General features: G+C 42.5%; 1 protein-coding gene across 6 annotated transcripts in view; it reads left to right on the plus strand.

Moving 5' to 3' along the window:
* Positions 1–26,387, plus strand: part of NLRC5 (NLR family CARD domain containing 5) — a 144,950-nt gene that overhangs the window by 10,160 nt on the left and 108,403 nt on the right. For all 6 annotated transcript variants that reach the window (XM_044269918.1, XM_044269920.1, XM_044269922.1 and 3 more), the window contains 13 exons: positions 3,515–3,598; positions 6,405–6,488; positions 9,753–9,842; positions 9,932–9,979; positions 10,651–10,710; positions 12,305–12,385; positions 15,762–15,845; positions 16,899–16,988; positions 17,093–17,158; positions 19,112–19,195; positions 19,282–19,365; positions 22,632–22,721; positions 22,806–22,853. In XM_044269918.1, coding sequence (XP_044125853.1) covers positions 3,515–3,598; positions 6,405–6,488; positions 9,753–9,842; positions 9,932–9,979; positions 10,651–10,710; positions 12,305–12,385; positions 15,762–15,845; positions 16,899–16,988; positions 17,093–17,158; positions 19,112–19,195; positions 19,282–19,365; positions 22,632–22,721; positions 22,806–22,853 — 993 coding nt within the window. The remainder of the gene's footprint in view (positions 1–3,514; positions 3,599–6,404; positions 6,489–9,752; positions 9,843–9,931; positions 9,980–10,650; positions 10,711–12,304; positions 12,386–15,761; positions 15,846–16,898; positions 16,989–17,092; positions 17,159–19,111; positions 19,196–19,281; positions 19,366–22,631; positions 22,722–22,805; positions 22,854–26,387) is intronic.

Raw genomic sequence — 26,387 nt, forward strand, 5'->3', positions numbered from 1 at the left:
AGCCAAGAAGTCACGTCAATATCAGGGAAGTCACAAGGTCGAGGTCAAAAACAGAGCCAAGGTCCAGAACAAACAGAAGGCACAATATGAAAATGCTGGTGACCATTCACAGGCAACCTGTGGCCAGCAGGCTGCCTGTTTAAATAGCAGAACAAGTGGGTCACATGAGGTGGCCAGCGTCACGTGACTCAAGTCCAGCCCAAACCATCTGAGCGCCGATCAATTGTGATTGGCGCTCAGCACCTCTTTCAGCTAGGAGGATGCCGGCCGCACAGATGCGGGATGCCGGTTGTGCCACAAGGACGAAGCGCGTAGCTGGCTCCCCGTTACAGCAACGCTGTTAGATCTTTGCTAAGAAGACTCTTTACATCCTGTTTTCTGGTACAAAGAAACATCTTTTCCTTAATAAGTACAGGTCCTTCTAAAAAAATTAGCATATTGTGATAAAGTTCATTATTTTCTGTAATGTACTGATAAACATTAGACTTTCATATATTTTAGATTCATTACACACCAACTGAAGTAGTTCAAGCCTTTTATTGTTTTAATATTGATGATTTTGGCATACAGCTCATGAAAACCCAAAATTCCTATCTAAAAAAATTAGCATATCATGAAAAGGTTCTCTAAACGAGCTATTAACCTAATCATCTGAATCAACTAATTAACTCTAAACACCTGCAAAAGATTCCTGAGGCTTTTAAAAACTCCCAGCCTGGTTCATTACTCAAAACCGCAATCATGGGTAAGACTGCCGACCTGACTGCTGTCCAGAAGGCCATCATTGACACCCTCAAGCAAGAGGGTAAGACACAGAAAGAAATTTCTGAACGAATAGGCTGTTCCCAGAGTGCTGTATCAAGGCACCTCAGTGGGAAGTCTGTGGGAAGGAAAAAGTGTGGCAGAAAACGCTGCACAACGAGAAGAGGTGACCGGACCCTGAGGAAGATTGTGGAGAAGGACCGATTCCAGACCTTGGGGGACCTGCAGAAGCAGTGGACTGAGTCTGGAGTAGAAACATCCAGAGCCACCGTGTACAGGCGTGTGCAGGAAATGGGCTACAGGTGCCGCATTCCCCAGGTCAAGCCACTTTTGAACCAGGAACAGCGGCAGAAGCGCCTGACCTGGGCTACAGAGAAGCAGCACTGGACTGTTGCTCAGTGGTCCAAAGTACTTTTTTCGGATGAAAGCAAATTTTGCATGTCATTCGGAAATCAAGGTGCCAGAGTCTGGAGGAAGACTGGGGAGAGGGAAATGCCAAAATGCCTGAAGTCCAGTGTCAAGTACCCACAGTCAGTGATGGTCTGGGGTGCCATGTCAGCTGCTGGTGTTGGTCCACTGTGTTTTATCAAGGGCAGGGTCAATGCAGCTAGCTATCAGGAGATTTTGGAGCACTTCATGCTTCCATCTGCTGAAAAGCTTTATGGAGATGAAGATTTCATTTTTCAGCACGACCTGGCACCTGCTCACAGTGCCAAAACCACTGGTAAATGGTTTACTGACCATGGTATTACTGTGCTCAATTGGCCTGCCAACTCTCCTGACCTGAACCCCATAGAGAATCTGTGGGATATTGGGAAGAGAAAGTTGAGAGACGCAAGACCCAACACTCTGGATGAGCTTAAGGCCGCTATCGAAGCATCCTGGGCCTCCATAACACCTCAGCAGTGCCACAGGCTGATTGCCTCCATGCCACGCCGCATTGAAGCAGTCATTTCTGCAAAAGGATTCCCGACCAAGTATTGAGTGCATAACTGAACATAATTATTTAAAGGTTGACTTTTTTTGTATTAAAAACACTTTTCTTTTATTGGTCGGATGAAATATGCTAATTTTTTTAGATAAGAAATTTGGGTTTTCATGAGCTGTATGCCAAAATCATCAACATTAAAACAATAAAAGGCTTGAACTACTTCAGTTGTGTGTAATGAATCTAAAATATATGAAAGTCTAATGTTTATCAGCACATTACAGAAAATAATGAACTTTATCACAATATGCTAATTTTTTTAGAAGGACCTGTATATTATAAAAATGTTTAATATCCCTGTCCCTACACTATATAAAAAATACACTTACACTTTAAGTATATTCAGGGTTATGGTTAAAGGAACACTAAAAATGCAAATAGATCTATACTTTCCAGAAGACTAGCCATGTCCTCCTCCTCCTCCCCACTGTCCTGTGTCTGTCTGTAAGACAACGTGCTAAAGCAGGAACCTCCTCCACTACTCTGTCTACAATAGGACAATAAGACGGAACATTGTTTCAGGAACTTGCAGAAAATCCTGCAAACTGACAAACAACGGGGCAAGATTTTCTCCTGTTTACTTTTACCATTTATTTATGGGTTTAATTTTCCTTTTATATGCTGTTTACCTCTAGACAGCACTTAACTTAAAGGCTTTGTGCACCTTCAGGGTCAATTTTTTATGATGGCATTTTACTCATTTTGGGCTTAAAATTATTTTTTCAATTGGTCTGTATTAAAGATATTCAGCAGCACCTGTGAATTGTACTTTCACTTTGTGCTGGTCATCTAATAAACCTTATCTCTAAATTACTAATCAAAAACACTTATTTCAGCCAAGAATTGAGCTATAATGAGTGTTTATAAGATCAGAGATAAGGAGCCATCAGCTGAGCTGCCTGACAGAAAACAGTAAAAATACACAGCATGCTACCAGAGAATCTCAAGGCTGTACAGAGAAAGGGGCTCAACATTTTTAATAAAGACTAATTGAAAAAAAATATTTTTTTGCTCAAAATGAGTACATGCTATAAAAAAAAATTGCCCCCATGGGTGTCCATTGCCTTTAAGCATCTTGAAGGAATTCAGAAAGAGATAACTAGGGGTATTTGTGGGCAATTGTGGTGTAAAAAAGTCACAAATGATGACGCATGCCATATTTGCAACATAACTAGCAACTTTTCATTTCTCTTGACACTTTTAAAAAGTGAGCAGGGTTTAGCGGGAGGGGGCTTTGCCTCCATGGCTCGACAGATTTACTATAATTTAGCCAAAAACTGGTGCACAGACTGCCTGGAAATGGGGCAAATTTATTAAGAGGACTATGTCTCATAATAAATTTGGTGCACTCTATGCCAACGGACATTATGCCAAGACTGGCGTTTGTAACGTCAATCTTAGTATATCTGCCCCACTGTACATGTCTTTTTTCATTTTCATCTCCAGTCTATTGGGCCCAGTGGTCTATGTGTTTGTTGTAAAGCATATCTGATGTTAACAGTGGCTCAGGCAACATGGCTGCCCCCCTAATCATGTACAGAAAATAGAATTTTAAAAATCTACAACTACAAAATAAAAACAGATTAGAAAAAAAAGAAATATGTAACAGTTTTAATAAAAAAAAAGAAGAAAAAAAAAGAAAAAATATATACCGTAGTAGGTGATGCATTCCTTTTAAGTGGCTCGACACTAGAGCCTTGCTTCATGTTTGGCTTACGTAACTGTTATTACATTATAGGCTCTATTTCTGCTTCTGTTTCTCAGAGTGACAGCGGGGCGGCTCACAGCGGATGGGGTCAGGGCTCTAATAATGTCGTTCCTCCTCTGCTCTGCACTGCAGGAAATCAAGTAACTGCTTTTTGTATTTTACGGTATATGTGCTATCATTTGTATCAATGTGGAACCCTGTGTGCACTAATAGCAAGTCATACTAAGAGCAGTCAAGGGAGTTTCGAATGTGAACATGCTTGTTCTATTTCTTTGTTCTTTTTTGGCTTCCTGTTCTAAGTCGATTTCTACGTTTTCCCCCATAAAAATGTACAATATAATACAGCTACTAATTTGAAATGTATGTACAAATCGTCCACAGCAGATCCCATTACAAAAACTAGCTGTAAGTAATGTACATGAAAAATATGGAAACGTGTCTTTAAAGGAATTGGCATTTATCATGTAGAGAAAGTGAATACAAGGCACTTACTAATGTATTGTGATTGTCCATATTTTCTCCTTTACTGGCTTGATTAATTTTTTCATCACATTATACACTGCTCGTTTCCATGGTTACGACCACCCTGCAATCCAGCAGCGGGGGTCGCGCTTGCACGCTATAGGAAACGGCGCAGTGGGAGCGCACATAGGCTAGTGCTTTTTCCTATAGTGTGCAAGCACGACCACCACTGCTGGATTGCAGGGTGGTCGTTTCCATGGAAACGAGTTGTGTATAATGTGATAAAAAAAGGAATGAAGCCAGCAAAGGAGGCAATATGGATAATCACAATACATTAGTAAGTGCCTTGCATTAACTTTCTCTACATCAGGGATCAGCAACCTCCGGCACTTCATCTGTGGTGAAACTACAACTCCCGGCATGCTCCATTAATTTCTTTGGGAGTTCTGAGAACACCTGGAGTGCCGAAGCTTGCTGATCCCTGGTCTACATGATAAGGGCTCATTCACACGACCGTATCAATGGGTCTGCATCAATTCCGCAATTTAGCGGGATGGGTGCAGACCCTTTCATTTCAAAAGATGCGGACAGCACACAGTAGTTCTGTTCCGCAGACACGCAAACAAGATAAAGCATGTCCTATTCTTGTCCACAATTGCGGACAAGAATAGGCATTTTCTATCATAGTGCCGGCGATGTGCGGTCCGCAAATTGTGGATTGCACAAGGGCTGAATCCTTGAAATTATGCACAGCAGGTGAAAAAATTTATCTTTGCCAGGGAAGATATTCACAGGAACCGCATATATGAGAAACGGCAGCCAAACACAGGAAGAAGAAAGGAGCTACAGGGAGAAAGCAGGGACAAACTTCAGCAACCAAACACATAGTGGGTCATTTATTAAGACCTGCGATTTATACGCCGGTCTACATTCCCATGCGCTGGCGGCGGATGTGCCAAAGTTATGTAGAGGCGCAGGGACACGGGCACAGGTGAATCCCCTAGTGGTCCCCCGAGCAAGGTGGCCCCTAGCCCCCCATCCCCTGCACAAGTGGCACAAGATAGTACATAGACATAGGCAGCATACAGCATCTCAAACTGGGTATATTAATTAAAGGGGTTATCCGACTCTTTGAAACTCATGACCTATCCTCTAGGTAAGTCATCAGCATCTTGTGGGTCCGACACCCTGGAGCCCTGCCAATCACTTGAATGAGGCCTGGTGCACACTAACGTGTGCTGCCCGTGGCCGTATTGCAGCCCGCATACGGCGGGTCCGCAATACACGGGACACCAGCCGTGTGCATTCTACATCTCGGATGGGTCCACAAATCCAGAGATGCGGTGCGGAACGGAAGCACTATGGAGTGCTTTCGTGGGGTTCCGTTCCGTGCTTCCGTTCCTCAAAAAGACGGAACTTGTCCTATCTTTTTGCCGAACGGACGGATTCGCGGACCCCATTCAAGTGAATTGGTCAGTGATCCGCATGCGGCTGGCCCACGGTCGGTGCCCGTGAATTGCCCGTGTGAAAGAGACCTGAGGCTGAGCTGTGCCCAGGCCACTTGACTGATGGTTGTGACTAGCGAATCGATTCCAAACAAACGTCATCACGTCACCGTGCAAGATTTCGCCTGGTCTCCTCAATCAAGATGACCGCAACGGCCTCTCCGCGAACAGATGGATAAGCTGAGTATGATTAACCCCTGAAAGGAGTAAATTGAAGCATCAGATGCTGCTGAACATGGGATCTGAGGGGTTTAATGAGGGGGGCGTCACGAATGAAATTTCTTAGTGAAATTCCGGCAAAGCAGTCGAATTGAATTTTTCATATCTTCGCTTATCACTAGTCGTGATGTCACTAGCCTAGGGTAAGAAGCAAGAACGTAGTGGGAGTTCTGAAATGTATTGGATAACACTGACATAATGCTGTCAGTGTTAGGCTACTTTCACACTCGCGTTTGGTGTGGATCCATCATGGATCTGCACAGATGGATCCGTTCAGATAATACAAACGTCTGCATCTGTTCAGGACTGATCCGTTTGTATTATCTTTAACATGGCCAAGACAGATCCGTCTTGAACAGCATTGAAAATCAATAGTGGACGGATCCATTTGCTATTGTGTCATGGAAAACGGATCCATCCCCATTGACTTACATTGTGTGTCAGAACGGATCCGTTTGGCTCAGTGACGGAATGGAGGCAAACTGATGCATTCTGAGCAGATCCTTTTCCATTCAGAATGCATTACGGCAAAACTGATCCGTTTTGGACCGCTTGTGAGAGCCTGAACGGATCTCACAAACGGAAAGCCAAAACGCCAGTGTGAAAGTAGCCTTATCCAATACATTCCAGAACTGTTAGGGTTACATATGATCATAAATCAATATAGTGCTGATGACACCGGCAGTGCTGGGAGGTCAGGGCGGGAGCTGCCGCATACTCACGCTTATTCTGAAATATTCATTTTTTTACTCTCTCCTAGCTTGCAAAATAACCATCTAAAGGTTGAGGACATGACTTCATTAATTGAATTATTTTCAAAGATGGAGCAGCTGAGAGTGTTGGAGTAAGTGACGCAACATTTTGCAGTTTATGGTGTATTGAAAACTTTAGATTATTGGGGCTTCAGCAAACGAAAATCGGTCCCATTTATCTGAATGGGGTTGTTTTGGCGGCAAGCACATGGATTTCTGCTTTGTGTGAAGGCGTCCTTAGATGTCCCAGGGATGCCTAGACCTGATTTTCTATCAAATTCTTCATGTTAAAAGGGTTGATGATAGAAGCTATATAACAGTTGGTGGATGGGGGGGATTAGAAAATTTGGCAGCACTGTCCCTGGTTTTTAGAGACAGTCCCGGCAAAAAATTGCGCTGTCCTGGGTTTAAAATGGGCGGTTAAGTGTTTTTTTCCAGCTGGGTTTGGGGCGTTCCCAAGGGTGGGGCTTATATGCCCCAATTTTACTAACGGAAACATTGGTAAGTATGCCATAGTCAAATAATACTAAGATTAAAGGGGGTTCCTTATGAAGACAACCCTAGAGAGATCTGCTTGGGACCCCCCCCCCCCCCCCCTCACCCTTTCAGCCATGATAGAGAGACAATGGGGTAGATTCAGTATTAGTTATCCATGGCAACCAATCAGATTCCGCCTTTCATTTTTCAGAGCTCCTTTGGAAAATGAAAGGTGGAATCTGATTGGTTGCTATCGGCAACTAAGCCAGTTTTCCTTTACACCGCTTTTGATTAATGTCCCACACGGTGTCTCTTTACAGCGATACTCCAGTATAATCAATTTCTCATTATAATTATCCATTATGCAAATTACTGCAGAAATAAGGTACTTCAGAAAAGTGAAAAGCCATGGGGAGATGGATAAAACAGTCTAAAAGAAAAAACTGCCTTGGTTGCCCATAGCAACCAATCACAGCTCAGCTTTCATTTCCGATCTGCTCTTGAAAAATGAAAGCTGTGCTGTGATTGGTTCCTATGGGAAACAACAGCAGCTTGCCTTTTAGACAGTTTAATTTGTCCCTATAGTGTCTTGTTCCTGCGTGACTGAAGTTGTCACCTTCAAGGCTGTAGAGGTATTGTTAAGAATTGGGGAGTAAGGGCAAAAAGGACCTGCCAGGAGATATGTACCACATTTATCAAAACTGTCTAAATGAAGAACTCTTTGCTACCTATGACAGCCAATCAGAGCTCAGCTGTCATTTCATAATCTGCTACTGAAAAGTGAAAGCTGTCCTGTGATTGGTTGCTATGGGCAACAAAGACAGTTTGACTTTTAGACTGCCCTGATAGTGCCTTGCTCCTGTGTGACTGAAGTTGTCACCTGGGAGGCTGTAGAAATGTTACTGAGAAGATAACAGGGTAAAAAATATAATCTGACAAGAGATATAGAGATATTGGACCTCATTTATCAGAGCTGTCTAATAAAAAAAAAAAAACTCTTTTGGGGAGATTTAAAAATCTCAAATCGAAGCCCCCTTCGTGGACTTCAATTCGCTCAGCACTTAAAGCAACCAATCAGATTCCATCTTTCATTTTTCAGAGCTCCTTTGGAAAACGAACGGTGTAATCTGATTGGTTGCTAGGGGCAAAAGGGGGCTTGGGGGGCTTGGCGAGGGGGGGGGGGGGGCAGTGCCAGCAACTTCACCACATTTATAATCTTTTACTCCAGTTTTCTGGCATAAAAGAACGCTGAAATCTATGCCAGGGGCTGGTATGAATATCAATTCAGGCGCAGCCTCCGGCCGCGTGCCTGATTATCATAGACTGACTTATGCCAAAGTCTATGGTAAATCTGCACCATAATGGTTACAAAAAAAAAAGGAAACAGAATAAAGGCCACACAAAATACACACACAATAGAATGTAAAATATAGCAGAAGTCAGAAAGAGGGAAATCCATAGCTTAGTGTCATCCATCTTAAAGGGGAATTCCCATCTTATAAAGTGGTGGCATATCACAAGGACCTATGGCACTCCAGCTGTTCTGAAACTACAACTCCCACAATCCTCCGTTCACTTCTATGGGAGTTACAAGAACAGCCAAGCAAATGTTCATGAAGTTTCACAGCAACTGAAGGGCCGAAGGTTGTGCCGACCCCTGAAATAGGATCTGCAATCAATTAATGATTGATGCGGTTATGTAGTCCCCCAGACCTCAGTACCCCAAATAATGATGTATTGTTATGTATTATATGTTTGGCCGTTTGTTCCAGTAAGGAACAGTTGGCTGTGAACATGGCTAACCATCCTGCTCTTCCTCTCTTGGTAGGAGTGGGCTAGTCCTGCTTCCTGCCAGGAGGGGAAATTCGAGAGCAACCTGAGTGTGGAGAGGAAGCCCATGTCTGAGCTCCTGCTCCTAAGAGAGATACAGCCTCAAGTAAATCCTTGAGAAGACAGACAGCAGAGTGACTAGCTAAAACCAGCATTAAAGACAGCACTGTGAGGGACTACGGCTAAGACACCTATCACCTAGACTACTACTAGGCCAACACAATACTACTGCTAAACTGCAGCCATCCTACCTGCCTCCATATGCCTTACTGGTGCCAGAGAATTGCACTTGAAATCAAAGACTTTGTCATGTTTAACTCTGACCTCATTCTTCAATTCTACATTTTAACTGCACCAATCGCCACAATGGCCTGAGGGAGTACACCGTGACACAACACTTCATCCGGGCCACTACCACTCCCATCCTCTGCACTGGCTTCTCAGGGGCTCGTTCAACCTCTGTGACTCCTCTACTAATCCAGTGGATGAAGGGGCTGCAGCACTGATTTAGCGCTGCATTACCTTCGCTGTTTTTCTCTGCATGGTGGCACCCCGGCCACCCGACGTGCAGAGAGCTGCTCCATTTAAGTGAATAGGGATGGCTGCAGTTCTCTGCACAGACCTGTGGCTGGGAGTACCACTGTGCAGGGAAAATGCAAGAAAGGATGCAAAGCTAAATTGGCAGTGTGGCCCCTTCGTTCCAGGTTCAGTGGGTGTGCCAGTGGTTGGATCTCCAACGATCATAAAAGATGGAATATCCTAGTAATATGGCACCTTTCATAACAGAGTAATACCCTTTTAATATATAGAGATGTGGCAGCCTCTAAATGAAAGTTTGGCATGCTAGGTTAATAGCGTAAAGTGCAGACCATTGATAGGCTGTGCGTGAACCACGGCCATCGTCATGCTAAGTGAACGACTGGCATGCTATACAGATAGCCTAGGCCCCGTACATTAATGTCGTAGTTGTCACACTGGTGGGGTTGAGGCGGCCTCATCTGTATGAACACTCACAATGCTAAATTATTTGTTTCTTTTCTATTTCCCAGCCTTAGCCACAATGATATGAATGTTACTGGAGTTCTTAAATTGCTCAAGTCAGCTGTCAATTGTCCCAGCATAACGGACATCCAAATAATGTGAGTAATAGTAGTGGTAATAGTAGTTCTTAATAAACTAAAATTAATGTGCTAGATACATATTTTTTATTTTTTATTCTGTTGTTTAGAGGGGACACTACCACGGCCGTCTTCTCCTCACAGAGCTGGTATGAAAGGTACATTTGTGAGCACAAATATATGTTCTGCATAAGCTTCTTATATTTAACCCTTTCCCGATATTCACCAGGTCTTTAAAGATGAATCCTCACAGTTGCTGAGCAGGTGCCGGCTGTTTTTACCTTATACAGAAGACACCTGGTGGCAGAATCTATGATGAGAGACAACTCCGATCACTGACTTTTATGCTCTCATCTGAGCACTTATTTACCTGGAGTTCAGTGCTCCCGGTGGCCAGATGCCCCACCTGCAACCAGAACGCAGGAGTCGTTCAGCTGCTATGGCAGCCTGGAGGCCTTCTGAAGGCTCCCAGGTCTGCCATAGTAAAGTTCCCATCAACCCCAAATCATCATTTTTGCCTTTAAAAAAATGTAATAAAAAGTGATAAAAAATCCATATATATTCCATAATAGTATCAATTAAAATTGTGGAACTCCAAGCAACAAAATGAGCCCCTACACAGTTCAGTAGATATAAATATAAAAAAGTTACGGATGCCAGAATGTGGTGATGAAAGGAAAGTTTTTATTTTTTTAAGTATTCAAACATAATTTTTTTTTTAAAAATGTGGTATCACTGTAATCATACTGGCAGGGAGTAGAAAAAATGGAAAATAGCTGCATCAGGAAGGGGTTAAGCTGATCAGACGTAATATTATATTTTGTTTCAGTGCTCCAAAGGTAAAAAAAGCCAGAGAAGAAATCACGGATATAAATGTGAAAAACGTGAGGTAAATCATTGTGTGTGGATCAGACATCATTTAAATTGAATTCAAGTAACAAGAATGTAACAAAGCTTCAAACCATTATCTGGTTTAGAAAACAAATTTCACAGGGAATTCATAGAGGGGCTTAACACTCTCATTTCGTGATCATAGCCAGCTACCAAGAGCCTATATCACTCTATAAAGGTCCTTTTACACAGAACGATAATCAGGCTGATTATCAGAGATAAGCATTTGTATAAATAACTGGTATGTGTAAAAGGTCCCAGCGATCACCCGAATGCTCATGCACCAAAATTCCTTGTGCAGCAGAAAGTACAGTCTTCCGTGATCTGCTTTCCAGGAACTCTGCAGAGGTGATTGCTGCATGTAAATGAAGCACTCATCTTCACTGAAGATCAGGCAATTATCGGGATCACCTGGTTCATTTCTGATAATTGCTTGGCACATTGGTACATGTAAAAGGACCTTTAGACACAGCACGTTAGTGCATTAAATAAATAGTCCATTGATTTCAATGGAAACAAAATGTATTTCTTCATTACCCCTGTGGTGGCGCTTCAAGGATTTTGAACACTTGCTCTCCACAGATTACAGCTGCTCACTGGAGGTTTCAGCAGGGGAATCCTCAGTTTTTTTTTTTTTTTTTTTACGAAAATGGATTGTCCACACTAGACAAGGCCTTAGTTCTAAAATACATTGATTGGCAGGTGAACACAATCTCTTATTATCTGTTATCAGGTATTCTAGGGTGACTGCAATGGATTTACTGAAAAATACCCGTATTTTTTGCCCCATAAGACGCACTTTTTTTCTCCAAAGTGGCAGAAAAATGTCACTCTTTCTTATGGGGCGAATACTAATAAGTGCTTCCAGGAGGACCAGGAAGCGGTGAATGCAGCGCTTCCCAGGCTCTGTACTCATCACTTCCTGGTCCTCGTATGTCGGCTGTGCAGTAGCTGCGCACAGCATGAGGGCGCTCTATGACCTCACGGTGTGCGCGTCGGGTCACAACACAGCCGACGGCAGGAAGAACAGGAGAAGCGCTGGAAGTGAGGGGAGGTGGCGCCGCAGTGGAAAAGGAGAGAGGAGGAGCGTAAACGGGCGGGCAGAGGCACATGGAGGGCGGGGTTATGAGCCGTTGGGGAGGTCTGGTTTTGGGCTCGGAAGATTGAGACGCCGCCCTGGGCACTTGAGAGAGCGCATTTACAGAATCTACAAAGTTCATTTTTGGCTGAAACAAGACTCGGGTATATGCAACAAAGGTACCGTTTTAAACTTCTGGGTGGCACATATAACGCTATTGGATCTGTCTAATAGGCTCAAATGTGGTGACAGACTCCCTTTAATGAAAAATATTTATTTCTTATTGTCCTCCTTTAAAACCTAGGTGCGTCTTATAGGGCAAAAAATACAGTAGATGCCCCCATAATCATCACATTATCCCTAATGAGTCTCTAGAAGCATTCATTAGAATATTAGTAATAGCTATTACACAAGCTGCACTTTTTATACACTGCATGCATGTTGCACATTTTTATTGCTGGTTTGCTTTTTTACAATCTATAAAAAACGTACTAATTTTTACTTTTTCTCTCAGTCTTGAAAACTGCAGTCTAACCTCTGAAGACATTCCTCAGCTGGCTGAGATACTCGCAGGCCTCCAGCTTTCTCACGTAAAGTATGGAAATAATTGACAAAATAAATTCCTCAACCGCTGATTATTATTTTAAAGAGCAAATAATTAAAATAAAATTGTGAATAACATAAAATTCATTTGGCCTCATGTGTGAAAATTAGTGAACTGGGGTGTTCAGAGTATTAGTTTTGCCTGGAGTGCTACTTTAAAGGTGTTTTCGGGGAGTAAAATATTGATGAGAGATCCTCAGGGGTGTGGCACAGTCACCGATCAGGTTTTTGAGGAGGACATGGTACTGCAGTGAGCACTGCAGCCTCTTCACAGCACATCAAGCACAGTGCCGTACATTGTATAGTGCCTGTGCTTGGTATTACAGCTTAGGCCCATTCACTAAAAAGAGTTTGAGGTGCACATAGGCCATGTGACTGATGAATTTGACATCACTGGACTAGGAAGAGGCCACAACGCTCACCCACAGCTGATTGGTGGGAATGCAGAGAGTTGTCTGTCAATATTAAACTCCCCTTAAATTTCTGTTTAGGCCCGCTTTCACACAGTGTCAGTGTTTAGTCAGTGTTTGATCAGTGATTTCCATCGGTGATTGTGAGCCAAAACCAGAAGTGAAGACTACACAGAGATGAGGTATAATGGAATAATTTGCACCTGTTCTTTGTTTTTGATCTGCACCTGGTTTTGGCTCACAATCAGTGATAGAGATTGCTGATCAAATACTGATCAAACACTGACTGTGAAGAAAAGGAAACCTGGAATTTCATAGAAACCTGTGTACCAACTATACCATGCATTGCACCAAATATGACAACTTCTACTTATCTTCTACTTATCTGACCAAATAACCTGCCTAATGAATAAAAAAATATATATATTCTGTGCTTTGCACAATCTCAGCAACCCTGCAGAGAGAGTTAAAGGGATTTTCCAGGACTTTAATATTGATGACCTATCCTTAGGATAGGTCATTGATATTCCATTGGCGGGGGTATGACTCCCAGTTCACCCTGGCTGATTGCAGAGGACACAGCTCATTGGAGCCAGGCAACAGCTCCATATTCTGTGTAGTGGCCGTGTCGAGTTACTGCAGGTCAATTACTTTCTATTAATGTCCTTTAGGACTTATTGACACCTATTTTTCCTGCCCCTACCAATTACCTAAGACTTAGCTTTTATTACTTATTAGATAAAAAATCCTTATTGTAATACACCAACACACAATAGTGATTTAAAATTCCCAGTGTCACTGGCCTTTTCTTATCAATTGGGACGTATTGTCATTGTCTTAGCTGACTTGATATATCTAGACACACTGTCGCCATACCAGGCTGCGCGCTTGCCTGTGTTCGTAAATGGCACTGTATCTAGTGTTATTTGCTATATGTAGGCCATAGTTGTTACTGTTTTAAAATTCGAGCCTCACGCTGCCCCCCGACATGTTTCGCCGTTTCACGGCGTCCTCAGGGGTTAGGGCCCTAACCCCTGAGGACGCCGTGAAACGGCGAAAAATGTCGGGGGGCAGCGTGAGGCTCGAATTTTAAAACAGTAACCACTATGGCCTACATATAGCAAATAACACTAGATACAGTGCCATTTACGAACACAGGCAAGCGCGCAGCCTGGTATGGCGACAGTGTGTCTAGATATATATCAAGTCAGCTAAGACAATGACAATACGTCCCAATTGATAAGAAAAAGCCAGTGACACTGGGAATTTTAAATCACTATTGTGTGTTGGTGTATTACAATAAGGATTTTTTATCTAATAAGTAATAAAAGCTAAGTCTTAGGTAATTGGTAGGGGCAGGAAAAATAGGTGTCAATAAGTCCTAAAGGACATTAATAGAAAGTAGCTGTTGTTTAACACACCTTATCCTAGCACCTAAAGGGAAAACGTAGAAGTTGAACTGCAGGTCAATCTCACACAAGTGAAAGGGAGAGAGCTGCAGTAACCAGGCGTGGCCACTACACAGTGTACGGCGCTGTGCCTGGCTCCAGTGTGCTGCGTGCTCAGCAATCCGCTGATAGGTGGGGGTTTGGGGAGCCAGTCCCCTGCGGATCTAATATTGATGATCTATCCTAAGGACCTATTCAATCCACAGCTGAATACAGTAGTAGCAAAGTGGATGAGGTTTAAGCAAAAACAATCCACATGCTAAGGAAATGTAATTCTGCACCGAAATGCAGCATCAAACTGGCCCACCAAAGTACCAGAGGATCCCTTGGTGCAGTGGCGTACATAGAGAAGTAAGGGCCCCATCGCAAGGATCAAACCAGCCCGCCCATCTCCCCACAAAACAGAAGGGTTTCCTCCTAAACCCCTTTCAATGACCCTTGGGCCATTTTCCCACTGCTTCATTTGCTAAAAGTTGTTCCTTTAGAAGGTAGAGTCCTGACCAAGTTTTCACCCCCAGTAGAAGAGGGGATAATCTCTTGCCCTGGGCTCCATAGCAGTTTCATGGTCTGCCACTATGGTAGTTATGGCCCTGCCTTGGTGGGCCCAGGCTCTGATAACAAAGGGGGCCCCAAGCGTCCAGGGTAAATAAAAAAAAAATTAAAGCTGCCTTCGGAGACAATAAATTGCCACTATTTGAATGATTTGATGATAGGAGGGTTGGGCCCAGAGAATAATTTTGTCTGGTGGGCCGAAGAAACCTCAGTCCAACCCTGCCGACCTGTGGTGTAGACTAATCGGCAACATGTCAATTTCTGCTGCAGATTTTCCCTAGTGACTTCAATGGGTAAGTGAAAATCTGCAAACAAATGCTTGTATTGAAGATTTTCCACCAATGCGGTGGAATTGTCTAAAATAAAAATTCCAGTATACTCACCTTCCCAGTCCTCTGCGGTCTCTGTGGAGAAGCTCCCTTGACCCCCCTGGTGGTCTCTGTTTACTGGCCCCTTTCGATGAATGTGAAAAATATATATCGCACGGCGCAGATGTTCACTCTCATAGCGTGTCGACATGTTACCACTGCAGCCAATCACCAGCTTCGTTAGTCACAGGTGTCAACGCATCATCGCTGGAAGCGGAAGTACAGGGACTGGTTGGCGAACCAGGGAAGCCTCGGTATGGGAGCAGGCAGAAGACTCGCTCAAGGAGGGGGCCCCAACATGAATGGAAAGCATGCTGCTATGGGACTTCCAAAAATAGCTGAGCACTGGCTATTTTCAGAAGTCCTATAGCAGTGAATGGAGGGGACACTGAGCGTGTGCATCATGCTTTTCATTCATGTCAGGGTCTTCTTTCTTGAGATAGACCCAAATGAGCGACAGGCACATATCGGACATACTGTATATGGCCTATCCTATCGATATCTAAAATAAGATCATATACCGTAACTGTTCAGTCATGTTAGTAACCAAGGCCGGTCTGTGACATCTTTTTTCATATTTCTTATTTCAGTTTATCTGGGAATCCTTTTGGAGATCATGGTTGTAAGAAGTTGATGGACAGGCTTCCCGATATACATATTTCCAGGAAACTAGAGTAAGATTAGTTTATTTTAAAGAAGTTGTTCTATATGGTCCATAATTCATACAATCTTCCAATTCTAACCTGATCAAAATGCGTGTTAATATCCTCAATTACAATTTACAGCGCCCCCACAGGAATAAATAAAGACTGACATCATTCCCATTAAAAATCATGTTGCTGGGTCCTCCACCGCAAAAACAGCTTCTCTAATAGTGGTGGTCCTAAGTATAAGAAACACCTAATTTAATTTTATTATTTTGGCCTCCATAGCGCTTAAAGGGGTTGTCCAATGATTAAAAATGTAATAAGTGAAAATCAGACAATTTCTAACAAAGCTAGAACCATCCCTGTACCTCACATGGATCCAGAGATCTCCTCATTCATTGCTCTGCTAGATTTATATCCAGTTGCCAGCTCCAGCGGAGTGTCCTTTCTGCTGCAGCTCAGGGGTGCTTGTCCTTTCTTCTGCAACTATCTCCCTATCACAATTCAGAAGTCAGCTGAAGGATGAAATTGAGTATGCGTGGCCCTCTAGGTGAGCTGGACAAAGAAATGAGAAAAAATAAACAGCAGGTGGCGCTATAAAGATACATTTTATTCTATAACTCAGTGGTTATGCTAATTTTTTTATTACATGCAATTGCAAAAGTATTCAGATCCAGGTGCTGGTTTGAAAAATGTAGAATATTTTTCAGAGGACAACCCCTCTAATTTTCTTTTTCTTTGATATGTTACATAAGCAAATTACAATATTATGTAATACAATTGTTTTAAAAATCTTTCCATGATTGTGATGGTGGATGTGGTTCTCCAGATCATGGTTTGGTACCATATATATATTGCTCATGTGTTCACACATTACACAGAATACACAGGTGGAGAGTGATCAAAGCTGGTGCAAAGGAAAACTGGCTTAGTTGTCCATAGCAACCAATCAGATTAATCCTTTTTATTTGCCAAAGGAGCTCTGAAAAATGAAAGGTGGAATCTGATTGGTTGCCATGGGCAGCTAAGCCAGTTTCCCTTTACACCAGTTTTGATAAATCTCCCCCGTTACGTTCTTAGACTCAACAGGACGCTGGTATCTGAAGAAGGAATGTCCCATCTTGTTTGCTTCATGGTGACCTGTCTCAATGTAAAACGGGTAGAAGCCAGGTAAGGATTTTCATGAAAATAATTATTATGAGTCATTATAATTCTGTAGTATAATCATTATAACATGGTTAATTATGTTGTATTTTTTTTAATCTTTCTTCTAGTGGTTCTCATCAGACGGCGGAGATCCTCTTCTTCACCGGTATCGATGACTCTCCAAGAGAGATCAGGTCACATTTACATTGCGGATGAGAAATGAATTATGATTTATGAATTTTTAAGTTCCCGAAATTCTAATCAATACAATCTGACATACTATCCATGTTCTATTAATATAATATACTAATATAAGCAGCAGTCTACTTTCCGGCCTTGTTTGAAACTTCAGTAGTCCATGGCTGGTTGCGACTGAGCATTTTAGGGATCCCATCAGTAAGGGCATTTTCTTACGGTGAATTTTTGACATTTTCTGCATAGAAATCCACATTAAAAAATCCAGCCTGCCATTGTTTGTAATGAGAATTTGAAATATGAGAACAAGAGTGTCCATGCTGCAAACCATGGGATAAATCCAAAGGTCAGCCTTGGATTTCTGACGTGGGTTCCAAGGCAAATGCACATTAATTTCTGCATTTGTAAGGTCCTAAACCAAACACAGCCGATTGTTTCCCTTTAAGGACACATGATTTGCTGTCTTTCTTGCTCTTTCACAGTACTACAGTGTCTGCATTGTATATTGTAGTATTAGATGTGTTCTGACCATCATGTCACAGAAACTAGACTATAAGCCATGCCTCACATTTGACTCTCATTTGTAGTGCATTCAGAAAGTCTTTAGATCTTTTCACTTTTTTCACATTTTGTGAAGTTGCAACCTTGTTTTAAAAAAAAAAATGTTCCCCATCATTCTGCACTCGATATCCCCTAATGACAAAGTGAAAACTGGATGTACGAAATCTTTTCTAATTTTTGAAAAGGAAAAACTAAACTCCTGCATTGACATAGGTATTCAGACTCTTTAGGCCCCTTGAAGATGAGCGTGTCCGGATTAGGTCCGGATGCGTTGCGAATGCGTTCAGTGTAAAAAGGCGAGATTTCGCAGTTTTTATCGCGCGGGTGCAATGCGTTTTGATACATTTTGCACGTGCGTGATAAAAAACAGAATGCATACAAAAACCATCTCTTAGCAACCATCCGTGAAAAACGCATCGCATCCACACTTGCTTGCAGATGCGATTTTCACGCAGCTCTATTCACTTCTATGGGGCCAGCGTTGCATGAAAATAACAGAATATAGAACATGCTGCGATTTTCACGCAACGCACAAGTGATGCGTGAAAACCAACACACGTGTACACAGCCCCATTGAAATAAATGGGTCTGGATTCCGTGCAGGCGCAATGCGTTCGCATCATGCATTGCACCCACGCGGAATACTCGCTCGTGTGAAAGGGGCCTTACTTAGTTAAAGCCCCTTTGGCAGTGATTACAGCCTCCAGTCTTCTTGGGTATGATGCCACATGGTTTGCACACCTGAACTTAGGGATTTTATGCCATTCTTCATTTCAGATCCTCTCAAGTTCTGTCAGAATGGATGGGGACCGTCAGTGGACAGCCTTTTTCAGGTCTCCCCAGATATGTTCGATTGGGTTCTAGTCAGGGCTCTAGTCTGGGCCACTGAAGGACATTCACAAAGTTGTCCCTAAGCCACTCCTGTGTTGCCTTGGCTGTGTGCTTACAATCATTGTCTTGTTGTAAGGCGAAGGTTTGGCTCAGTCTGAAGTCCAGAGCACTCTTGGTCAGGTTTTCTTTAAGAATATCTCTGTACTTTGCTCAAGGAAGGAAGGCTTCTTTCTGGCCCCTCTGCCATAAAGCCCTGATTGGTGGAGTGCTGCGGTGATGGTTGATCTTCTGGGGGATCTTTAGAGCTCGGCCAGAGATACGATTGGGTTCTTGGTCACCTCTCTTACCAAGGCCCTTCTAGTTTGGTGGGGCAGCCATATGCAAATACAAATTATTTCATAATAGTTCGCTCTAGACTTGATGGATGTCTCGGATGCTTCCTGGATCATCCACTGTCTCCAGCAAAGACATCAATAATTAATCATTCACCACTGATCATTTGTTCTTTGCCAAATGCACGGTTATATTCCAGCAGCTCATATGTTGATATCATGTTCTAGAATAACTGGTTTCAAGTACTGCCCGAAAGTGTTGGAGAAACTGTGCCGGGTCCTTCAACAATGCAAGGAGTTAGCACATTTGGAGTAAGTCATTCTCCTATACTGTACATCACATTGTATGTCTCTGATGATGTTGACGTACAGGCTTCTGTTACTTTGATTTCTTGCAGTTTATCTGACAATAGATTGGAAAGTGGTGGAATTCTTGGAATAACCCAGATTCTTTCTGAACTAAAATGGCTTCGCTCAGTAAAGTAAGTTATGGTAAAGCATAGTTGTCAGTCTTTACTCTGAGGGATATTTCAGATTTTACCTTCCCTGGTTGGCCCTCAACTACTGGTCATAATTAGAGATGAGTGATTTCCGCTTATGAAATTCGTTCACACTTCGTTTGTTGGTAAAAGGTGAATTGCTTTATGGATTCCGTTACCACGGACCATAACGCAATTCTATGACGGAATGAATAACGGAATGCCTTTAGAGGCATTCTGTTATTCATTCCGTCATAATAGAAGTCTATGGGCTGCAAAACAGATCCGTCACCGTTTCTGCTATGCAGGGGAGTCCTTTTTACTGGAGGAACTCAAGTGAAAACAATACAGACAAGGCACAGAGCTGGCTTCTCCAGTCAGTCCTCTGGTAGCAGAAGGTTCTGTGCTGAGGAAAGGCCTGAGCAGGATGTCCTTCTCTCTCTCTGTCTCAGAAGGATGGCTCCCTGGCCAAAGGGCCGGGTCTGTGGCTCAGTCGTCCAGCTGGCTTTCTGGCCACAGGGCTGATGACCCAGGGTCTGTGGCAGAGTATCCCCATCTCAACGTCTTCTTCTGGTCACTCATGCAGTCTTGAGGAGTCTCTCCTGCTAAGCACAGGTCCCTATCTGCCGACAACTAAGAGCTCTGACTGCTCTCTTTATATACAGTTTCTACCTGAACTAGAACCTTTTACTGGGAGGGGTGGAGTGGAGAAGCACAGCCTAAACAGAAACATTGTTACAATTTCTGTCTATCATAGACTTGTAAAGAGCTTCAATGCAATAACAAATAAGCAGTTTTTCAGACATAAACAAGTCTTCAGATGTAAACAGTAGACATAAACCAGACAGTCAGAAGGTCAGTGTGTCTGTTTTTTTCCCTCCAAAACGTTGTATAGGTAGAAAGTCATAAAGTCTCTCAGTATTAGCTAGCTGTATATTAACCCTTTCCACAGTGCAGTGCAGCTATAGTGTAATAGTGCAAATGAACAGGATATATTACAATAAACATATAAATGCAGCTCAACAATATAACACTGTATAAATGCACACAACAGCATAAATCATTGTGCAAGTTCAAAGTGCATTTAAGTAGGGAATTAATAGCTTTGCATAGTAGTAATAAGGGCAAATTTCCACAAATGTCCGTAGTCCAAAGTACCCTTGCTTCAGGGCACTATACAGACAGTGTCATGTGCGCTGCTGCAGCCAAAGACCGTCTTTAACGATGACCTGTCCCCAAACAGCACATGACCCAGCACTTCCACTTGAACACCTCACCATTGAGGCCAGTCATTGGCTGCATGTGGAATTTCACAAACTGGGAAATTAGTCGACTGGGACTCAGCAGATGAGTATGATTTTTTTTTTCAACAGGTACCGCTGGCTGCATATTTAAAAAAACAACAACCCGAACAACCAATTTAAGATGGCCATAATCCAGCATCTTTGCACATTACAGGAGATGAAATTTGAGCCACCAATATGAAGCCAGGCTTTGTGGGACTCCCCTGGAGCCATATGAGACCTCCATTTTTTTTTCGAGAAACTTCCTGACAATCTGGGAGAGTTGACAATAAATACTGTATATTACAACAAAATCCTTACAATGTGAACATACCCTTACTCATCTACAGTGGAGGAAATAATTATTTGACCCCTCACTGATTTTGTAAGTTTGTCCAATGACAAAGAAATGAAAAGTCTCAGAACAGTATCATTTCAATGGTAGGTTTATTGTAACAGTGGCAGATAGCACATCAAAAGGAAAATCGAAAAAATAACTTTAAATAAAAGATAGCAACTGATTTGCATTTCATTGAGTGAAATAAGTATTTGAACCCTCTAACAAAAAAAGACTTAATACTTGGTGGAAAAACCCTTGTTTGTAAGCACAGAGGTCAAACGTTTCTTGTAATTGATGACCAAGTTTGCGCACATTTTAGGAGGAATGTTGGTCCACTCCTCTTTGCAGATCATCTCTAAATCCCTAAGGTTTCGAGGCTGTCTCTGTGCAACTCTGAGCTTGAGCTCCCTCCATAGGTTTTCGATTGGATTAAGGTCCGGAGACTGACTAGGCCACTCCATGACCTTAATGTGCTTCTTCTTGAGCCACTCCTTTGTTGCCTTTGCTGTATGTTTTGGGTCATTATCGTGCTGGAACACCCATCCACGACCCATTTTCAGTTTCCTGGCAGAGGGAAGGAGGTTGTCGCTCAGGATTTCACGATACATGGCTCCGTCCATTTTCCCGTTTATGCGAATAAGTTGTCCTGTGCCCTTAGCAGAAAAACACCCCCAAAGCAAAATGTTTCCACCCCCATGCTTGACGGTGGGGACGGTGTTTTGGGGGTCATAGGCAGCATTTTTCTTCCTCCAAACACAGCGAGTTGAGTTAATGCCAAAGAGCTCTATTTTGGTCTCATCAGACCACAGCACCTTCTCCCAGTCACTCTCTGAATCATTCAGGTGTTCATTGGCAAACTTCAGACGGGCCTGCACATGTGCCTTCCTGAGCAGGGGGACCTTGCGAGCCCTGCAGGATTTTAATCCATTGCGGTGTAATGTGTTTCCAATGGTTTTCTTGGTGACTGTGGTCCCTGCTAATTTGAGGTCATTAACTAACTCCTCCCGTGTAGTTCTAGGATGCTTTTTCACCTTTCTCAGAACCATTGACACCCCACGAGGTGAGATCTTGCGTGGAGCCCCAGAGCGAGGTCGATTGATGGTCATTTTGTGCTCCTTCCATTTTCGAACAATCGCACCAACAGTTGTCACCTTCTCTCCCAGCTTCTTGCTAATGGTTTTGTAGCCCATTCCAGCCTTGTGCAGGTCTACAATTTTGTCTCTGACATCCTTGGACAGCTCTTTGGTCTTTCCCATGTTGGAGAGTTTGGAGTCTGCTTGATTGATTGATTCTGTGGACAGGTGTCTTTTATACAGGTGACTAGTTAAGACAGGTGTCCTTAATGAGGGTGACTAATTGAGTAGAAGTGTCTAACCACTCTGTGGGAGCCAGAACTCTTAATGGTTGGTAGGGGTTCAAATACTTATTTCACTCAATGAAATGCAAATCAGTTGCTATCTTTTATTTAAAGTTATTTTTTCGATTTTCCTTTTGATGTGCTATCTGCCACTGTTACAATAAACCTACCATTGAAATGATACTGTTCTGAGACTTTTCATTTCTTTGTCATTGGACAAACTTACAAAATCAGTGAGGGGTCAAATAATTATTTCCGCCACTGTATCTGAATGCATTGTGTCTTACAGTCTGAGTGGAAATGGAATCAATCTGGGTGGCATTACGAGCCTGGCGGAGTCTTTATCTAGGGTGGAGAATCTGACGGATGTCACCATTAGGCAAGTTCCTGATCTATTACCTTCTTTTTCTGTATGATCTACTGTTCAAACAAGTCAAGGAATGTTTTTATGCTTTATATGTAGATTTGGAACTCAACAGAAAGTGCTGCTAACATTTCAGGAGGCCAACAGGTAAACATAGAAAAACTATATAGAAAGCAAGCATACTATAATGGACTGAAATACATTATAACTAGAGATGAGTGAATCGAAGCTGACGAAGTGGAATTCAGTTCATTCAGGTTTGATGGCTTCCGAGCATGGACAGCTCTCTTTAAGTCACACCACAGATTTTCAATTATATTCAGGTCTGGGGACTGAGATGGCCATTCCAGAACGTTGTACTTGTTCCTCTGCATAAATGCCTCAGTGCATTTTGAGCAGTATTTACGGTTGTTGCCTTGTTGAAAGATCCAGCCCCGGCGCAGCTTCAGCTTTGTCACTGATTCCTGGACATTGGTCTCCAGAATCTGCTGATACTGAGTGGAATCCATGCGTCCCTCAACTTTGACAAGATTCCCAGTCCCTGCACTGGCCACACAGCCCCACAGCATGATGGAACCACCACCATATTTTACTGTAGGTAGCAGGTGTTTTTCTTGGAATGCTGTGTTCTTTTTCCTCCATGCATAACGCCCCTTGTTATGGCCAAATAACTCAATTTTAGTTTCATCAGTCCACAGCACCTTATTCCAAAATGAAGCTGGCTTGTCCAAATGTGCTTTAGTCCCCCTCAAGCGGCACTTTTTGTGCTATGGGCAGAGAAAAGGCTCCTCTGCATCACTCTCGCATACAGCATCTCCTTGTGTAAAGTGCGCCGAAAGGTTGAACGACGCACAGTGACTCCATCTGCAGCAAGATGATGTTGTAGGTCTTTGGTGCTGGTCTGTGGGTTGACTCTGACTGTTCTCACCATTCGTCGCTTCTGTCTATCCGAGATTTTTCTTGGTCTGCCACTTCGAGCCTTAACTTGAACTGAGCCTGTGGTCTTCTATTTCATCAATATGTTCCTAACTGTAGAAACAGACGGCAGGAATCTCTGAGACAGCTTTCTGTATCCTTCCCCTAAACCACGATGGTGAACAATCTTTGTCTTCAGGTCATTTGAGAGTTGTTTTGAGACCCCCATGTTGCTACTCTTCAGAGAAAATTAAAAGAGGAGGGAAACTTACAATTGACCCCCTTAAATACTCTTTCTCATAATTGGATTCACCTGTGTATGTAGGTCAGGGGTCACTGAGCTTACCAAGCCAATTTGTGTTCCAATAATTAGTTCTAAAGGTTTTGGAATCAATAAAATGACAACAGTGCCCAAATTTATGCACCTGCCTAATTTTGTTTAAACAATTATAGCACACTTTCTGTGAATCCAATAAACTTAATTTCACTTCTCAAATATCACTGTGTGTGTCTCCTATATGATATATTTCACTGACATTTTTTTTATCGTAATAACCAATGATTTATACAGGAAAATCATGACGATTAGCAAGGTTGCCCAAACTTTCGCATCCCACTGTATCTAACTAGTGCCTATCTCTATCTATCTATCTATCTATCTATCTATCTATCTATCACATATCTATCTATCTATCTACCCACCCAATTTTTTTTAATCTATTTTCTGTCAGTCTATCTATCTATCACGTCCTGATATCTTTAAAAATAAAATGATATGAAAGGGACACTGACAGGCACAATAAGCATATTTAGGTATATATATCACAGTACAGGTCTTCTAAAGTGTATTAAAATCATCTAAGTATCCCCCCTGTCCACCTTATAAATACAGTAAACCGAAGTTTTATAACCTGGGTGAAGCGTCTTCAATCTGCCCAAGGGGCGGCGTTTCATCTCCACTGGCGCCCAGCCAGCCTCCCTCAACTGCCGTTTTGAAGCGCCGCCCAGCTCATCAATATTCACTTCGCTGGGCGGCTACTACTGTCCCCGACTTCACAAGATCCGGCGCATGCCCAATACAATCCTATGGGCATCGGCCTCCATCACCCAGGTTATAAAACTTCGGTTTACTGTATTTATGAGGTGGACAGGGGGGATACTTAGATGATTTTAATACACTTTAGAAGACCTGTACTGTGATATATATACCTAAATATGCTTATTGTGCCTGTCAGTGTTCCTTTAAGGTTCTATCCTCAATTGGCGGTATGTAAAAGAGTGCTACACGCTCGGCTCAACAAAAACACAGAAATTAGCTTTGTTCCGAAATTATGTTTAATAAAAATCGAAGGCGTAAGTGATTTAAGCAAAATGTCTTTATTTATGACACATCACGGTACATTTTTCAATAACTCAGTAGGGTAAACACGTTTGTATGTAATTACAGCAACATATACATAATTGTTTCATGCGCTTTGTTACAAAAGGTACGTACAACACGGTAATTTTTTCTAAAATCACTCGTAAATATTTTTAATACATTTTCAAAAGACATTCCTTTAGCGATACAATGCAAGATATAGATGCAGTAATGTCTGCAGACCGAACTAATGGCGTCCTGTATTTGTCTGTTTTGATACCTTATAGTCTTAGAATTTTGGATAAAAATTTCATAAATTCACCTGTAAATATTTCATTCACGGGCGATAATCCATAACTATAAAAAAAATAGATACGTCATTCAGATATAATATAATTAAAAAAATGTCCGCCAAGCTCTTGATCTGGTGATAAATCAAAAGCGATTCTGACCAATCCACGGATAAAGCGACATACTGTATAGGTGTACGAGCGACATATATTCACGAACAGCCGAATTGTCTTGAAAATTAGGCTGAAATGGTTTTGCAAGTATCCGTTGTCCGTCCAAATATATAGCGGCATAATTCACATTATAGTGATTGAAGCACAATAGATTTCTTTGGTAGTTCGCGGAAAATGATTCATTGTCGACAAACGCTAGTATTACTGTTTTTGGGATGTTTCCCAGAAAAAGATTCTTGTGGTTAGATATACGAGTACCGGCGGGAATGCTATACACTTTAAGCGACGCGCGATTGACCAAGTGGGATGACCGGGCCACAGGGGTGTAGTGAGTGGTGGTGTGCCGAATGGGTGGAGTAGTTGTACTCACTTTTCTGTAGCTCCCTGGGATGGCGCGCAGCGGAGGGGAAGTCAGCACTAAATCCTCTGGGGCACTCTCTATTGCAGGGAACACCAGCCAGGTGGAAGTTAAGGTGCCCTTGATGGTATAGGTGTTTAAGGTGCTTTGGTGGCTGGGCCCCTGTGTTCGTGACACCAGCACCGTAAAGTGCAAATGTTGAGAGTAGTGGAAAGGATGAGGAGTCAGTTGTAGTACAAACAGTTGAACATTTACTGAATCAATCGTCTCAGGGCAGTTGTTACAGTTCATCAATACAGCAAAAGCAATAATCCAGATGTTGGCTTAACTGGAATTCCTTATAACAAGTCTCGCAATTGTCAGTTGAGGAGTTCTCTTAATGCTGTTACTTTACAGGCAAAGAATGGGTAAATTTGCACTAAGTCCACTTTCTAGCACTCGGGTACTGAATATAATGGTTTCCTTACTTTTATATTGACCATTCCAATAAGGGCATTCTCTCTCTTGGCAGGCAAACTCTCTGCTACATTATTTGATGCAGGATGCTCTCCTGAAATATTCAGGTCCACTATCTCCCAGAAGGC

This window comes from Bufo gargarizans, chromosome 10 (genome assembly GCF_014858855.1).
Source record: "Bufo gargarizans isolate SCDJY-AF-19 chromosome 10, ASM1485885v1, whole genome shotgun sequence".
NCBI lineage: Eukaryota > Metazoa > Chordata > Amphibia > Anura > Bufonidae > Bufo > Bufo gargarizans.